The following is a 16,775-nucleotide window of genomic DNA, read 5'->3' as shown; positions in this document are numbered from 1 at the left end:
TATGCTGTATCATAGGGTCTTTCTTTCCCTCAGTGCTCATGGAAACCTTAGGAGACAAGTACCACGGTTATCCTTGTGCCACCGGTAAGGCCCTTGTCCCAGGTCCCGAAGCAAATAAATGAAGCACCTAAGATTCAAACATAGGTAGTTCTCACTGCAAACCCTCACTCTGGATCACTGTTCTATTCTACCTCTCTAACTATGTGAAGTCAGATTACAAATGATAAGACTTGAGCTCCAGAAAGGGACAGTGACTTCCTCCCACAGTTCCACTGCCGTTCAGGAGAGAAAGGCTAAGTTCTTACCATTTCACTAAACACAAGATCAGTGGAGAGAAGAGTTGAGGACATTTCTGAATCCTACTTTATGGGACTTGAGATCCTTGGCCTTCTTTAGCCAAGCTGAGAGGCACAGGGCCTGATATATGTGGATTTCTCACTAGACCTACAGCTGCAGTAATGTCACCATGAATGTGACAGGTTATCAGTCATCTACCACAGCCAAATGAGAAAGCCACCTCCTCCCCTCAAGAAAGGAAAGCAGCTTGCTAGTTTGAGTTTTGCTTTGTCATTCCCTCCCACTCTTCCGGAATGAAGAATCTGACTTGCTCCCTCTCACATCAGATTCTTCTTTAAGACCCTTCTTTTTCTTTTTAATGAAAAAAATCATTATTAGAAAGAGAGAGATAACTCCCATGCACTAGTTCACTTACCAAATGCCCAGGATAGCTGAAGCTGGCTAAGGATGAAGCTGGGAGCCAAGAACTAAACCCAGGTTTCCCATGTGGGTGCCAAGAACCCAATCAATTGACCCATCAGCATTGTCTTTCAGGATTTCCATTTCCAGGAAGATAGAGTCAGGAGCCGGAGCTAGGGCGCCATGCAGGTTCTTGACATGAAATGCAAGCTTCTTAACTGACATCTTCACAGGTAGGCCAAATGCCTATCCCACGATCCCTCTTCATTTACAAATTCAGCAAACCCATCAGAGTGAATGGCTCATAAAACATCTGCTCCTGCTTTTCTTTAGAGATTTCCCAGTATAAAATAAGGAAGTGACCCAAGTCCCAGGAAAAATGGGCTCTGATCCCCTGGATATTTTAAGTTTAGAGGGAAGGCATCTGATACTTTATCTGTGGACACTTCTATATATGATACACAGGTTGCTAACAAGAAGGCCTCTACTAGGGATGGTAGAAGACATTCAGGCCTCCAGATGGGAAGGAAGGAACGGGGCAAAGAGGCAGAAGATTCTAGATCCATGCAGTCCTGTGGATATCTCAACTCTGGAATGACTCTTGGCTCTCCTGGATGTGTGCCCAGTTGCTTACCTGTGGCTGCTGGGTAGTTAAGGGCCTCTGGGGAGACAACACAGGAGTCCTGGACAACAGCTGGTTCATCTTACTGATGACAAGTTCAGTGATGAGTTGTCTGTCCTCCACCTGGTGTTCTCCAATCAGAGGCATACTACAATCCATGACCTGGTGGAAGAGGTAGCCCAGATGAAGACAGGGTCCTGGTACAGCCTTTCAGAATGGATGGGCTATAAGCCAGCATGGATTGGTTGGGGATGGAGTAGTTATCCTTGTGTGTCTTTGTAGAAGCAGGACCTTTGTCCCCATTTGACTCTCGACCTCCAGAGGCCAGGGCTCAGTGTTCCTGATAGCAGGTCAAGTGGAGGTAGTGACAAGATGGAGAGAACAAAAGAGGGGATTATCCAGGGCTCATAAGTTTTTGTGGGGTTTTTTTGTTTGTTTTTTGTTTGTGTGTGTGTGTGTGTGTGTGTGTGTGTGTGTGTAGGGCTCGTTAAGTTTTTAAGGCACTGGCCTAGCACCCCAGTACCTCACATCTGGTACCTGGTTTGGGTCAGCCTAGCAGACTGGAAACAACAGCCATATCCCATCTTCCCTGATACAGGCACTGTGCTATACAGATACAGTGTCTCCTTTCTAGAACCTTCCTATGACTCAGGAGACTCTAAACAAAATGCAGTCTAAACTGTTCACACAGTTTTCAACCCAAGAGCCTGGTTTCCAGCCTTGGGGTTGTCTCTTATTGAGATATTCTTAGGGGCAGTAAGACTTACCTCAAATATGTAGTCTTTCCCATCTTTGCCGTGTACAGCTTTGACAGCACAGATGTCCAGGCCACCAAACATCTCGGAGCAGGTATCTACCCACAGCTTGTACCTGGAGGGGATGGGAAAGGGTCCTGAAGCTGGGGTATTAGCTCTCTTCATTGCCTCCAGCTCTCACATCCACCATTGCATCCCTGTCTCCTTCCACTGCCACCAAGCACATTCCATAATCTATATCCCTCTGCTCTTAAATTCTTGCCCATCTTTCTGGACTCAGAGCAGGTCTCACCTGCCCTAGGAGGCCTCCCTTGGCTTTCCTAGTTCATGCTAGCTATTCCTTTTTTGGAGCCTCTTTGACATGTTAGAGTCTTTATTCCCAACTTGCGCACTGGATCCAGTCCTGCTTGATCTTCTTAACTGACTCTTGGATGTCTTCTCAGAGACTCCCCTTGGCCAAGGACATTTCTTACAGCTCCTCATCTGTGGGAGCCACCTTGGCTCTGGCTTGGAACCAGACTCCTTTTCTTACTCACCTGTCTGCCATGGCGATCTGCTCCAGCATCGCAGAGCCAGTATTTGTCTTCCAGTTCCCTGAGATTGATGTCCTCCTGCAACAAGTTCCACCAGGTACAAAAGTCGTGAGCCACACCAGCAAGAGAAGGGTACAAAACCTCCCAGAATTTTAACACATTGATGCTTTTCCCATCTCCTCCTCCCAACCAAAGCTTGGGCGGGGGCGGGGGAGTCTGTCTTCTGAGTATACAGCCTGCTATCTTTGCCAATCCCGCCACTGGCAATGGCCTTCTCTTTTCAAGTGTCCAGCTCAGAAGTCTCTGATTCCATGGTATCTGCCTTGATCTTTTTAATCAGCAGAGTTCTTGCTCTCTTCAGAACCTTCCTAGGACTTTGCTTGTGCCTCACAATTTTACATTTGCCTTTTACTTCAGTTATTTAAGTCAACTCTTAAGCAAAGAACTCAGCACAAGTCTGTAAGCCATGTGAAAGTATACTGCATCCTATACTGTATCCTGTATTCTCAGCAGCCTGCCCGTCCAGTATCTGGGTAGACTTGCTTTATTGAAATTGAATCCTGTCAATCTTGGGGGAACCCTCTGGGGTTCTTGTGAATATCTCTTAATGTGTTCTATCCTGGCTCACCGGTTCACTCATCCAGTAGCACTACGGGACAAGCAGTGTGACTCTGGGTAAATCAGCTAACTTTTGGGCTTATGTTGCCTGATACATCAATCCACCTGCTGTGTCCCCTGCTTCCTCCCCTTAATGAACACGTGTCATGTTAAAGTCCACTAGTCTTGAGCTAAGAAGGAGGCAGACAGTTTCTAATTCTAGATTTGCTCTTGACAAAGGTGGGTGTGGAAATGACTTTCTGTGCCACACTCAACTACAGACCCAGGGTTGGCGAGGGGCCAACTGATCCAGACTCTACAAATAAGCTGTGGAACACCAAAACTGAATGTCTTTAAAATTATGGTTTTCATCCAGACGTGGTGAACAGCAGGCAGTGTAGGGAACAGAAAAGCCCTGCTTCCTCCGCGGCCGAAGTGCCTCATGTACTGTCCTTCTCACTCACAGAGTCTGGGGAGCGGATGTGCAGGTTCCCAGGAGTATGCGCCCCAAAGTCTGATTTCAGACATGAGACACTTACACACACAGCTAGTTGTTCAGAGCCCCGAGGCAGCCCAGTGAGCTGAGTGATACCACTCGGTACACCTGGATTTCCCAGGTGCCTCCTCACCAAACCCTTCACGGGAGCCTTCTTTCAAGCCCCCCACCCCCACCCCTGCCATGAACAGACTGGAACTGTTGCCCCACTTTATACACAAGATTAACACTCAGTAAGGTTGGAGGCCTTGTTCCAGATTGTGTATCTAGATAAAAATCTGGGAATCTTTGTTCTTTCAATGTGATGTGCTTTCCCTTTGCACCGTACTATCTAAACAAACAACGAGAAGCTTGCAACACCTGAGTAGAAACACAGACAGAATCATAATGAAAATAACTGTCTTCCTCACACGGGTGGTTTACAAATGTGTCCCTGGGACCAAATCTTCAAGGCAGGGGACATGCTGTTACACACTTCCACATCCCCAACACAGAGTGGATGATAATAACCTCGCTGACATTTGTGTGGTACTTTAAAGATGACCAAGTTCCCCTAAGACTTCACCCGCCTCTCTAACCTCGGGGTGCAGGCCATAGATCCCCACAGGCTCCCCGGGCCATGCCAAGGCAGAGGGGAATTCTGACCTCCTCAGAGGGAGCCACATGACTGTCTGCTGAGAGGGAAGGCAGGAACAGCATATTCTCTGCACCCAGTGCGGCTATTCGTACATCTCCAGACACAGGAGAGCTGAGGCAAAAGGGGAAGACTCCCCAGCCTTCTCTGGGGAAGACAAGTGACTTCTATGGGCAGGGACACTGCTGCGAGTCCGAGACAGTGAAGCTGAAAGGGCCCTGACATTGTTCCAACTAGCTAAGCGCCCCTTGTAAATAAAAAAGAAAGGAACGCAATGCTATCTAAAGCTTCTCGCAACCCACCCTTGACCAACGCTTGCTGGATTATATTTTCTCTTGATTTCTTTCTGTTCTGCTTTTGGAAACTCTAACCCTTAAAAATTTTGGTGACTAATTTTAAGAATCAAGATATTCTTCCTTCACTGTTGTCATCATTAAACGCTGTTTGTTTAGGGGATTTGAAGATCCAAAGATTGGAAAATTTGCTTTCCCAGGTGCCTGAAAAATAGCTATTTTTTCTGATTGTTTTAGCTAGTTTATAATGACCTTTCAACAGATTCTGTCTTACATTGTTCTTACTTTTACAGCTCTAGATTCCTTTCTGGAAACAGAAAGGCTACAAACATGAAACAATAAGCTTTTAATAAGCAGGAATCCAGTTGCTAAATGAAAAAAAAAAAAAAAAAAGAGCTATCCCATGCTCCAGCTCGCTACAAAGGGCTTGTGTCTGAATTCCTATCGAGCTCATGAGGCATCTAATGTTGTGCAGGGCAGCAGGCAAGCAAGCAATACCCTGCAATTCCCCACCCCCCAGCAGCTCCGGATGGAAGAGAAGGAACAACATATGCTGGACATGGGCTGCATGGAGGGGGCACCTAAGCAACTCCACCGAACAGAGGGATGGAGAAAAATGCAACAAACAGGGAAAACAAAGAGAAGGTTGCCCAACCTCCAATCTGCTTCTGCTCTCAGTGGCCAAAATCATAGATTACCAACATTTTTTTTATTTTATGTTTTTTTAAAGTGGGAGGTCCACATTCCCAAAACTGAAATATCACAGAAGTTCAGGAAGTGCTGAAATTTTTTTCTTTTTAGAAATGCTATCAGAGGCAACTTCGGACTTCCATTCTGGCAAAAAGACCCGGTTGTGCGGACAAGGCGCGGCTCTTGTAGCCAGCTGGCTTGTCACACTCTGCAGTACACTCAGCTGGACATCCACGTCTCAAGTTTACTTCCTCCAAGCTTTGGCAAATGAGGCCTGTGGATTTATTCCAATGTGTAAAGCATAAACAATGTATAAATAATGAATACAAATTATACAGGACCACAAATTACCCTGTTAGAGGTATTAAGTAACATTGGGACCGGTGGCGTGGCCTAGTGGCTAAAGTCCTTGCCTTGAACGCCCAGGATCCCATATGGGTGTCAGTTCTAATCCCGGCAGCTCCACTTCCCTTCCAGCTCCCTGCTTGTGGCCTGGGAAAGCAGTCGAGGACGGCCCTAAGCTTTGGGACCCTGCACCCGCGTGGGAGACCAGGAAGAAGTTCCTGGTTCCTGGCTTCGGATGGGCATAGCACCAGCCGTTGTGGCTCACTTGGGGAGTGAATCATTGGACAGAAGATCTTCCTCTCTGTCTCTCCTTCTCTCTGTGTATCTGACTTTGTAGTAAAAAATAAATAAATCTTAAAAAAAAAACAAGTAACATTAAAATATTAAACAAACCTGTAAGTCATAGCAGGTAATAACAGGATCAATAACTAACATACATATGTTATACATTTTTATATTAAATATATTTAATATTTATAACTTACAATATATTATATATTTTTAAATTGTTATTTATTTGATGGTGAGAGACAGAAATGGACAACAGAGCGAGATCCCCATTTACTCATATATTTCCCAAATGCCTGTACCAGCCAGCTATGGGCTGGATTGAAGCTGGGAGCTAGGAACTCAACATAGGTCTCCCATACTGGTGGCCGGTCCCCGCACTACTTGAGATCTCATCTCTTGCTTCTCAGCGTGTCCATCAGCAGCAAGCTAGAATCAGGAATGGACCCGGGACTTGAACCAGTTGCTCAGATCTGGGGTACAGGCTTTCCAACCAGAGTCTCAATCATAGGACAAAATGTCTGCCCACGGCAATGTTGTGAACAGCAGTGAGAGGGACCAGCATGTACAGTGACACAACACTGTGTGATACAGGAATGTCCATCTTCAGGGACAAAGTCTTAAACTTGCTGCTACTATTGCTCTAGTCTGTTGTGTCTATAACGAAACAGAAAGCTTTATTTCACTTAGAGGATAGTGAATAGGAATATTACTTTGATTTATTTATTACCTTAGTTGATAGATTCCCACCTCTGATTTTAAAGAAAACCTGTCTTGGGGCAAGTATCTGGTATAGTCATAAAGAAATAGGGTCCAGCGCGGTAGCCTAGCAGCCAAAGTCCTCGCCTTGCATGTGCTAGGATCCCATACGGGGGCCAGTTCTAATCCCAGCGGCCCCGCTTCCCATCCAGCTCCCTGCTTGTGGCCTGGGAAAACAGATGAGGACAGCCCAAAGCCTTGGGACCCTGCACCCGTGTGGGAGATGTGGAAGAGGCTCTGGATTGGTCTCTCCTTCTCTCTGTATATCTGCCTTTCTAATAAAATCAAAATAAATCTTAAAAAAAAAAAGAAAAGAAAGAAATAGCTTGGAATACCTGAATGTCACATTGGAGTACCTGAGTTCAAATCCTGGCTCTGCCTCCTATTCCAGCTTCCTGCTGCTGTGCATCCCAGGAGGCAGTGAGATGGCTCAGCTGGACCGCTGACACTTATGTGGGAGACCCTGACAGAGACCCATGCTTCTGGCTATGGCCTGGTCAAAACCTACCTGTTTGGGGAATTGTGAAGTGAGGCAATAAATGACAACTCTGTCTGCCTTTATCTTTGCTTTTTGCACAATAAGAGAAAAACAATGTGCAACCTAAATGCTACCCTTTTGTGGAATCTGCCTTTTGGGTCTAATGAAGCTAAACTGAAAGTCGACTGCCACATGGAGGTTCAGATGTTTCACTGAGGCTGAGAGGGGAACACAGGACAACGGCTGGGACCCCATTCCCACTCACATGTAAGCCTTGTAGTTGTTGCCGATCTTCTGGACCCGGATGTCATACTTGGCATCAATGAAAGGTTCTGCCGTCGCGTAGGTCTGGGTGAGGGCGACCACGCTGGCGATGTCCTGGAAGTCATAGTGGTTCTCCACCTTGACCTAACATTGGGGCAGGGCAGAGAGGGAGAAAGGGTAACACACATACACGAGCACAAGTCAGAAGAGCCCTGGCCTCGAGATGTGTGCAATCCAGATGCACATGCGGATGCCACATCTCCCCAGGGCGCCCCTCCTCTCGGGCTCAGGGTCTACTTCCGCCCTCACGGATCAGAGGATGAAGCAAGTGGCCTGCACTCTGTGTGCTGGTGGGGTCTAGCTGGATAGGACTCGTGACTTTGGAGGTTCTAGGTCATCATCTCCTTGGAAAGAATTCAGCAGTAACAGAGGCAGATGTCCAATCCACAAATGAGTTGTCTGAAAATGTCCTACTCTACACACCAAAGCACAGCGGGCCCCTCTACCTTACCTTGCCCATGCCCGAGTGAGCGTGGCCGATCTTAACCACCACAGGGAAGGTGGGCAGCGTCAGCTGAAAGCAGAGGAGAGAGCAATGAACAATGAACTGGTCAGATGAGCCGGTCTCTGTGGAATCCTTAAAAATATCAACCTGTTTGCTTTATAAATGAAAAAGAAGCTGGGGCCTATTGCGTGACAATGACTTTCTCAAGGTCATATAGCATCTTGGTGGCAGAACTACAGGAAATCTGTTCATTTGCCTGGAACTTTCTGCATTTAAAACTCTATGCTTCAACCTCATCTGTTCATTATACAAACCTGGGAAGGAGTGGCCCTTAAATTTAAATTTAAATTTTTTTGAATTTAAAAGGGTGAATTTTACTGCATGTAAACTGTACTTCAATAAACCTGAATTTTTAAAAAAATGCATCTTTGGAATATGAATGTCCCTTTTGCCATGTCTGAGTACTTAACTCTCTCCAAAGGCTGAGCTGGCCTATTGTGACCTGGACCATCCTCCTCCCCTGTCACATGCTGATTTGCTCACCAACTCCCCAAACTCACCACCAAACATACTATGCTAAAGTCAAGTTCTACCCAGTTTGGGGTCTGGAAGAGAGTTGATACGAGAATGTAATACGTTTTTACCAGGAAGGGACAATTAAGAGAGCAAACTCTACCTTGACAACGGCCTATTTTAACAGAGGATCAACAGAAACTTAATAGAATTACCCTCCAAAGGCAGGATTTCAAGCTGCAACAAAATGAAGATGAAAAACATTATATCATAGAGTTTGAGGAGCGGTAGACCAGACGTCAGGATATTCAACTTCCGGTCCTCTCCATTACTAACCTGTCCACAGATCACTTTCCCTCATGGAGCCTCAGCCTGCAAATCTGATAACTATTTCTGGAGATCCCTTCAAATATATCTGACCCTGTCGTGGCCTGGACAACATCTGAAGACACAACCTGGATCTCATCGTTCTCAGCAGGACTCCTGTGTTTCTTTAAAATCGCTAGCACCACCACGTGGAACGACACCTTCTGGAGGAAACGCTGCAAGAAAGTCAGATCGCCCTGGGAACCCAGGTTTGAACAGACACTGGCTTTTCTGGCCAGACGATTTCAGCAGTACAGGCTGGGGAAAGAGCTCTAAAAGGCTTCTGAAAACCCTCCTTCACGGAGAGGACAGTGAGGCCACAAAGCTACCTGGTGACAGGCAGAATGAGAACCCAGAGCTGTGGGCAAACACCCTCACAGCCGTGACCCCATGAGCCCCTCTCAATGCAGTAGGCGAGGCTCTCCCAAGCAGTAGGCGAGGCTCTCCCTACAGTGACTCCAAGTTCCCGACCTGTTCTCTAACCTGTCTTGCCTTCTATAACATGACCATCTCAGACCTATGAGCTAGACTCGGGGGAGGGAAGGGGACTGTGAGATGCCAGCTTTCCGCTCAGTGATGGAACACCCTGTGTTTGGAGTGCTCATGAGGGCACTGCCCCAGCCATCTGCAGAGACTCGGGCTCTGGCTTTGGGAAGGGTTTCTAAAGCACTGGCTGCTTTCTGACATCTTTCTCCACCCCTCCAGCCAACGGAGCCAAGACACACACACCCCAAGTTTCTCTGTCCTGTTCCCTTACTGTTTGCTGTCACTTTGGAGCCTCATAAATAGGGCATTGAAACCACTTCCTGCAGCTGAAAGAAGCCCTGAGTAGCTTGTCTCATTCCCAGTGTGCAGCTCAGCAAGGGGTCCGTCCTTCTCTGTCACTGTCTCTTTTGCCTGTTGTAATTCTGTCTGCCTCTCTGACTGTCTCACTCTGTGCCTCTCCCCACCCTTATCCCTTCTGCCTAAATGGCGGTCCCTCAATTTTTCTGCTCACATACTTCTGTCATACGCTTGCTCTTTGAATCTTCCTGCCCCTGATACCATTCCCCTCGCAGAGGCTTCCCTCAGCCCCCAAATAGAGTACTCTGGCAGGGAAATACATGCCAGGAGCTTCTCTCCTGTCTCCTCTCATCTTCTTGAATCTGTTGGTCTGGAGGGCCTTGGGTTCTGTAGAAGCCAGTGGCCTGGAGCCAAAGGAAGGCGGAACCCATGGGGGCGGGATTGGTCCTTGGGCCACTTCATAAAGCCTGGGGTGAGGGGCGCGAGGCATTCTGACAAGCCCTGCGGGGGCTGTTTGGTCCAACAGATCCCAAGGGCACAATCGAGGCTCTCCAGTGTCATGCCTGGGAGCCCCCTGACCGTGCCGAGCTGGGCGCTGCTGCTGCGGCTGCTGGCACTGCTGCGGCCTCCGGGGCTGGGCGAGGCGTGCAGCTGCGCCCCTGCACACCCCCAGCAGCACTTCTGCCACTCTGCACTGGGTGAGTAAAAGATCCGTAACTGGGGGCGTTTGTGGGGATTGTTCGTGTCCAAAGGAAGAGGGAGGAGCTCAGATCCCCGCCCCTAGACCCAAGGCCTCCTGCTGCGGCTGATGGATTTCCAAGGGCCCCTGGAGCCATAGCAACCACTGGGCCTGGCCAGTGTACAAGGAAATAAAGATTGTTAGGGACCTCTATAGCAATCTGGCCCCTACCTGGGTCGCACTGAATGTAAGGAGATATCTGGCACGGTATTCTGTACTACTAGCTTAAGGGGAGAGCTTGCATTTTATTACTATTATTTTTTTTGAAGATTTATTTATTTTACGTACAAAGTCATAGTTAGGGGAGGAGCGACAGAGAGAGATCTTACATCCACTGGTTTACTCCCCAGATGGCTACAAGGCCAGAGGTGGTCCTCTCAGAAGCTGGGAGCCAAGAGCTTTTCTGAGTCTGCCACATGGGTGGAGCGGCCAAAGGGCTTTCCCCAGCCATAAGCAGGGAGTTGGATTGGAAGTGCAGCAGCCGGGAAATGAACCAGCGCTGGTCCTAGGGGCTTATATCTTAACACTTGTCTCTGCCCCGGCCTGTAACTGAAGTTGCCACCGTAACACAACCATGCCTTTCTCCCCTTCTCTCTCCTCTCCCTGAAAAGTCCTTCCCTGATACTGTAAACTCTTGGTAAATTTCTTTCAAGGTCTAACTGGGTCCTCCCTCTTCTCTGAAGGCTTTTTGAAGCACTTCTTAGTGCTATCGCAGCGTCTCTGATGCCTCCACACTCCCACTAGGCTGGTTCCTGATAAGTGTGTCTTTTGTTAAGCCAAGGGGTTTGAGAGCACCAGGACTGTCTTTGGCACATCTGTATGCCTAGGCCCTAATGCAGGAGTAGGCACAGAGCAAAAACTACAGACTGACTAATGCCTATATGGTAAAGCTGGGACTTACTCAATGCAGGGTGAAACATTTGTGGAATTCAATAAATATGCGTTGAAGTCAACCCCTAGCAGCTGTGAGGAGGCCTTCCAGTCAAGGATCCTCTCCCCTGGCTCAGCCCTCTGCACCGTGGGGTATGGAACACTAGAGCTCTCTGAACTTATAGGCCCAGACAGGCCCACAAAGTGGGGTTCCCAGGTCCCCATTCTCATACATTTCACTCGGCCCCTGTCCAACAACACCTAGGCCAAGAAGACCCCTAAAGGATTCCCCGGGGCCCCCATGCATTCAGATCTTAGGTGTACTGCTCCCACTGGTTTCTGAAGTTCCCCTCCTTTATCTTCTTCTGCAGTGATCCGGGCAAAAATTTCTAGTGAGAAGGTGGTTCCTGCCAGTGCAGACCCGGATGACACTCAAAAAATGATCCGGTATGAAATCAAACAGATAAAGGTACATGGGGACTGCACAGGGTGTTTCTTCCCCTGAGATGACAGGAGTCCGTTCAGGGATGCAGATGGGAGGGAGGCTGGCAGGTTGCAGGTGACCTGGCTTGGTAGTTCTTAGGTTTAGATGCTGAAGTGATGAGATGCTGACATTAAGGCCCTCGGAATCTTAGCGACACTGTGTGATAGGCCCTTAGTATCCATTAGGAGCCATGGCTGCTTGCGACGGAGTACCTCCCTGCCTTGCCAAAATAAACCCAAGGTTTAGATTTTGTTGCTGTTGTTATTAAGAGAGAAAGCTAGTAGGCCCATCTCTGCACACTGAATTCCAAACCAGACTTATGTTCATTTTTCAGACTGAAAAAATGAGGTGTTGTCCATTAATATGCTTAATATACTCACAAGTCACTGACCCAATACTATTTTTTTTTCATTGCCTTTCAGATGTTTAAAGGTTTTGAGAAAGTCAAGGATGTTCAGCACATCTATACCCCTTTCGACTCTTCTCTCTGTGGTGTGAAATTAGAAGCCAACAGTCAGAAGCAGTATCTTTTGACTGGTGAGTAACTTAAAGACCAGCAAATGGTCTTTACTGGTCTGTCCTAAGATAGGTAGTGAGACTGGAGTCATGGTTTCCTGTGAGCCCGGTAGCAGCTCCTTATGCGTAAAATAGCCATGTTAATGAGAAGCAGTCTTCTAGCTCAGCTGAAGCATTTTCCCTTTGTATTTAGGAGTCTTCATTATAGTAATCTTGACTATTGCTTTACTATTTTATATGCTAGCCTATTGATTATCTAACTCTTTAAAACCTTTTTTAAAGATTTATATTATTTTTATTAGAAGGTCAGATATACAGAGAGGAGGAGAGACAGAGAGGAAGACCTTCCATCCGATGATTCACTCCCCAAGTGACCACAAAAGCTGGAGCTGAGCTGATCTGAAGCCAGGAATCCGGAGCCTCTTCTCGGTCTCTCATATGCGTGCAGGGTCCCAAGGCCTTGGGCCTTCCTCGACTGTTTTCCCAGGCCATAAGCAGGGAGCTGAATTGGAAGCGGGGCTGCCAGGACTAGAACCGGCACCCATATAGGATTCTGGTGTGTGAGAGGCGAGGACTTTAGCTGCTAGGCTGCCACATTGGGCCCAAAACATTTTTTTAAAAATTTAATTGATAGAGACCTTCCACTTACTGATTCATTCCCCAAATGGTTATAGTTGGACCAAGTCAAAGATAGGTGCCTGGAACTCCTCCATCAGGGTCTCCCACATGAGAGTAGGAGCTCAAGCATTTAGGTCATTTTCCATTAATTTCCCAGGTACAAAGTGTTGGATCTGAAGGGAGCAGCCAAGACTGAACCCAGTGCTGATATGGGATGCTGATATGGACCACGTGTTAATCCACTGGGCCACATGTCAGACCTGTGCTTCACTATTTTAAAGAGGTTGTTACATCAGCCTGGAATAGCTAGCCAATTCCACATTTAAAGGGTTCTAGTCTGTGTAATATCTCTGGCACTGGAGCCAAAATCTGCTGATGAAACTTCAGGTTGTTGCAGTTCTACTCTTTACATTTGCAGAATTCTTCAATATTCAATTGGTTAGACAAACACAATTAAAGAACTATAAGATAATATAACTCTATAAATTAGTGAGTACATAATGAATCATTTTGGAATCCAGGTGAAAGAAGGTATTTGTTTCTAGGACTTGCATACCAGGCCTTACAAAGATTTTTGCTTCTACTTCCTTTCTAAACACCTGCCTTCCGTGCTGTGCTCGGGGCTGGGCATCGGGGTAACTTAGAAATAGGAGACATGCTATCCGCCCTCAAGGAAGTCAAGGCTCAGCCAGGCTGAGGGGAAACGGCAACAGACAGCTCTACCGGAGCATCATCAGTGGCACCAATGGCCTTTAGAAGATGGCCCTTGTGCTTGGTGTTGGAAGCACTTCGTGCCTGACCACTGCTGACCTCTCTTGTTTTGTCTCTTGCCATTTGGCAGTGACAGCTTCCAGTCCCTCACTTCCTCCGGAGTTGAAGTAAACTACTGGCTGTTGCAGAAGGTGCGGTGCTGGGCCACATCCCTCTGCCTTTGTAGACAGCCCAGAAGCATTTCCCGCAGCTTGTTCAAAAAGGAACGCCTACCCATTGCCTCAAGTCCCAATGCAAGCACCCTCTCTGAGATACCATCCACACCCCTTGCACAGATGGAGATAACAAGCTTTCCTTTGTGTTTATACTGCATCTTGTTGTATGATCATGCAGTAGTGTGACTGCTGCCTGCTCATCTGTCTACCCTATCCACTGCTAAGCTCCTTCTTTGAGGGGAGGGAATTCCATTTTGTATTCAAGGTGATCTCAGTGAGCAAGTGATCAAATGATTAATGTGCTAAGACAGGTTTGAGTCAGCAAGCTCAGGGATAGATTTGAAGATGAGGTGATACCAAAAATGTGGCTCTGAAATATGAGGATTTTATAAGCAGGGGAACTCCCAGGAGGAAGGGGGAAGACTTGGGGCAGGGGTCTGATCTATGTAGAGAAGAGCTGGAAGGGGATGGGATCCATTATTTATTGAACATCTATGGGTTTACAAATGGACTGGGAACTCAACACTCTCCCATTTGGTCCTGACAAATACTTTATTATTCCCATCTTCCAGCTGAGCGGTTACATGACCTAAGGTCACACAGCTCTAAGTAAAAGAGAAGGGATCTCACCTGGAGTTTGAATTCAAAGTCCAAGTTCACTCTCTGCACTAGACTAAAAGAAAGGCCTTCTTTAGTCTCTTAACTTTGCCTCATACAATCATCTGTTAAGCTCTTGGCTACAAAGACTTTAGAGGTTTTTCTCGTCTGTTCATTGAGCCTCAGACTGCTGCTGCCCTCCAAAAGCCACTGAAGGGGTTGGAATTCTGGGGCTCTTCCAGGACTCAAACTCCTGGAGTACCAAAGCAGACTCCTGATGCCGGATTCTCTCCCATCTCCGTTTGAAGGGCAGGTCCTCAGTGATGGAAAAGTCTTCATTCATTTGTGCAACTACATCGAGCCCTGGGAGGATCTGTCCTTGGTGCAGAGGGAAAGTCTCAATCATCACTACCACCTGAACTGTATCTGCCAAGTAAGGGGTATTCATTTCTAGGATCTTCCGGGAGTGGGGCAAGGGCCTTGAGTGTCGCAGCTTCCCCTCTATATCTTCCTCCATTCATGCATTCGTGTAGTCTTTTACGGTACAGTAACCGAGATCTGCCATGGACCAAGTGCTATATGAAACTGCAACACAATCCATGGTCCCTTATCTCAAAATATGGACATTTTGGCTGGGAAATATGGCAGACTGACATGACAGTACCAGCTACAGCCAACATTTAAAGACAGCCTATGCTGCCACATTCTGTAATAGGCAATTCATTTTAAATGCTTAATTTACTCTTCTCAACAAATGCATGAGGAATTTGGATGTTCCGTTTAAGATGAAGAAATGAAAGGGGAGTAAAACAACTCGTTCAAGCTTAGTGGCAGGGTGAGGACTTTCAGGGCTTAGGGATGCCGTGAGAAGCAATACCATTTTGCTAAGATCTCACGGTGAGGCAAATCCTGAGGGGAGTCTGGGGACTTCATAAGACATATTTAGGATGGGCTGTCAGGGTATGTAGGAGTCTGAGGGCAGGAAGGAAAAAAGGACACCCTACTCACTCTGGTGTTGTGTGGCCATGACTGCAGATTACCACCTGCTACACAGTGCCCTGCGTCATCTCGGCCCCCAACGAGTGCCTCTGGACAGACTGGCTGTTGGAACGGAAGCTTTACGGTTACCAGGCCCAGCACTATGTCTGCATGAAGCATGCTGATGGCACCTGCAGCTGGTACCAGGGCCACCTGTCACTCAGGAAGGAGTTCGTAGATATCCTCCAGCCCTAGGAGAAACCGAGGACTAGAACATCTCTTGAGTCCTGAAGAGCAAGTCTGTTCTCCTTTCCTGCGATTATATGGCCATTACCACAGTCCCCACGGGTGCCAACTAACAGGAAATGCCAACTGGACAGCCTGGTCATGGCATCAGGGCAAGGATGGGGGTGGGGAATGTTCCATAGGCCACAACCTGTTGAAGGCTTGAAAGGTAGCACTGTATCCTACCCTGCTCCCAGCCCATCTTGCCTGACTCACACCCCAAACAGTCTGGCCTGTAGCTACTGCTAAAAGTTTTTGTTGTTCCCTAAACCCAGGACTATTTCCTTTTCTCTCAAGGAAATTATGACCTCCCTTGCTTTAACTAACTGGATAGGAGGAAAACAGTGAATATTATACACATGAGATAGAGTAGCCTTATAGTGTACAATGCCAGAAAGTGGGCTGACCTGTATCATAAGCAGGCAGGTGATTGGCAGGACGGAAAAGAACAATATACTATGGCTGTGTATCCTCACGCCTCAGTACTCTGTTTGGAGGTGTGACCTGGCCCTAAATGACTCGGTACCCTCCCTCTCTGTGCTGAAATTCTCCATTATGCCATTCTTAGGAGAGGGTGCAGTCCATTCACCATGCCTCTTTGGACAAGAACAGACTTATTATCTAACAACAGGTTTGTCTCTTTATGTTAACTATCTCTAATGCCCTCTATCAATATGTATAAAAGACTCTTCAGGGTGTTTAAGAAAATGTTTTTTATATGAGAGAGAGAGAGACTTCTCAAATTCTTGGGAGCAGGTATCCCAATCCAGATCTCACACAAGAATGTCAGAGACTGAAACACTTGAGCTATTGCCAGTTGCCTCCCAGGGTGTACGTGGGGAAGCTGTAATCAGAGCAGAGCTAGGACTGAGAGCTGGCCATTCTGACAGAGGATACGAGTGTCCCAAGCCAAGCCTGCCTGTCTTCTGGCTTTTTTAGATGATTGATTAATTCATTCCTACATTAGAACTCTTTTTTTTAAGCCCCCCCCCCCAAAAAAAAGTTTTTCTGTAGAGTTAAAATCCCTCCTTCATCTATTTTTGACATTTCAGAGGTGGCTGGTCCCCTTTAGAGCACAAACTTTGGGAGAGAGGGCAAGAGAGAAATAACATAAGCACCACGCCAGGGGGAAAGAATGATGGAAT

The 16,775-nt window shown here is 47.1% G+C and overlaps 2 protein-coding genes across 3 annotated transcripts in view; one reads left to right on the top strand and one right to left on the bottom strand.

The window, feature by feature from the left end:
- Nucleotides 1–16,775, bottom strand: part of SYN2 (synapsin II) — a 133,008-nt gene that overhangs the window by 18,207 nt on the left and 98,026 nt on the right. The window contains exons 6-10 of the mRNA XM_040995214.1: nucleotides 7,962–8,024; nucleotides 7,452–7,594; nucleotides 2,610–2,684; nucleotides 2,086–2,188; nucleotides 1,331–1,480 (exon numbers count right to left, since the gene is read on the bottom strand). Coding sequence (XP_040851148.1) covers nucleotides 1,331–1,480; nucleotides 2,086–2,188; nucleotides 2,610–2,684; nucleotides 7,452–7,594; nucleotides 7,962–8,024 — 534 coding nt within the window. The remainder of the gene's footprint in view (nucleotides 1–1,330; nucleotides 1,481–2,085; nucleotides 2,189–2,609; nucleotides 2,685–7,451; nucleotides 7,595–7,961; nucleotides 8,025–16,775) is intronic.
- Nucleotides 10,115–15,755, top strand: TIMP4 (TIMP metallopeptidase inhibitor 4). 2 transcript variants are annotated; one of them, XM_040995215.1, is made up of 5 exons: nucleotides 10,115–10,315; nucleotides 11,598–11,695; nucleotides 12,133–12,247; nucleotides 14,676–14,800; nucleotides 15,403–15,755. In XM_040995215.1, the coding sequence occupies exons 1-5, from the start codon at nucleotides 10,177–10,179 to the stop codon at nucleotides 15,598–15,600; spliced, it is 675 nt and encodes a 224-aa protein (XP_040851149.1). In that variant the 5' UTR covers nucleotides 10,115–10,176; the 3' UTR covers nucleotides 15,601–15,755. The 2 variants fall into 2 exon arrangements, with proteins under 2 accessions (XP_040851149.1, XP_040851150.1); XM_040995216.1 differs by having other exon boundaries at nucleotides 10,177–10,315; nucleotides 15,422–15,520.

This window comes from Ochotona curzoniae, unplaced genomic scaffold (assembly GCF_017591425.1).
Source record: "Ochotona curzoniae isolate NIBS_2020 unplaced genomic scaffold, NIBS_Ocur_1.0 contig_908, whole genome shotgun sequence".
In the NCBI taxonomy this organism is placed as follows: Eukaryota; Metazoa; Chordata; class Mammalia; order Lagomorpha; family Ochotonidae; genus Ochotona; species Ochotona curzoniae.
The sequence above is the reverse complement of the archived record's forward strand: the minus strand, read 5'-3'. Positions and strand labels throughout refer to the sequence as shown.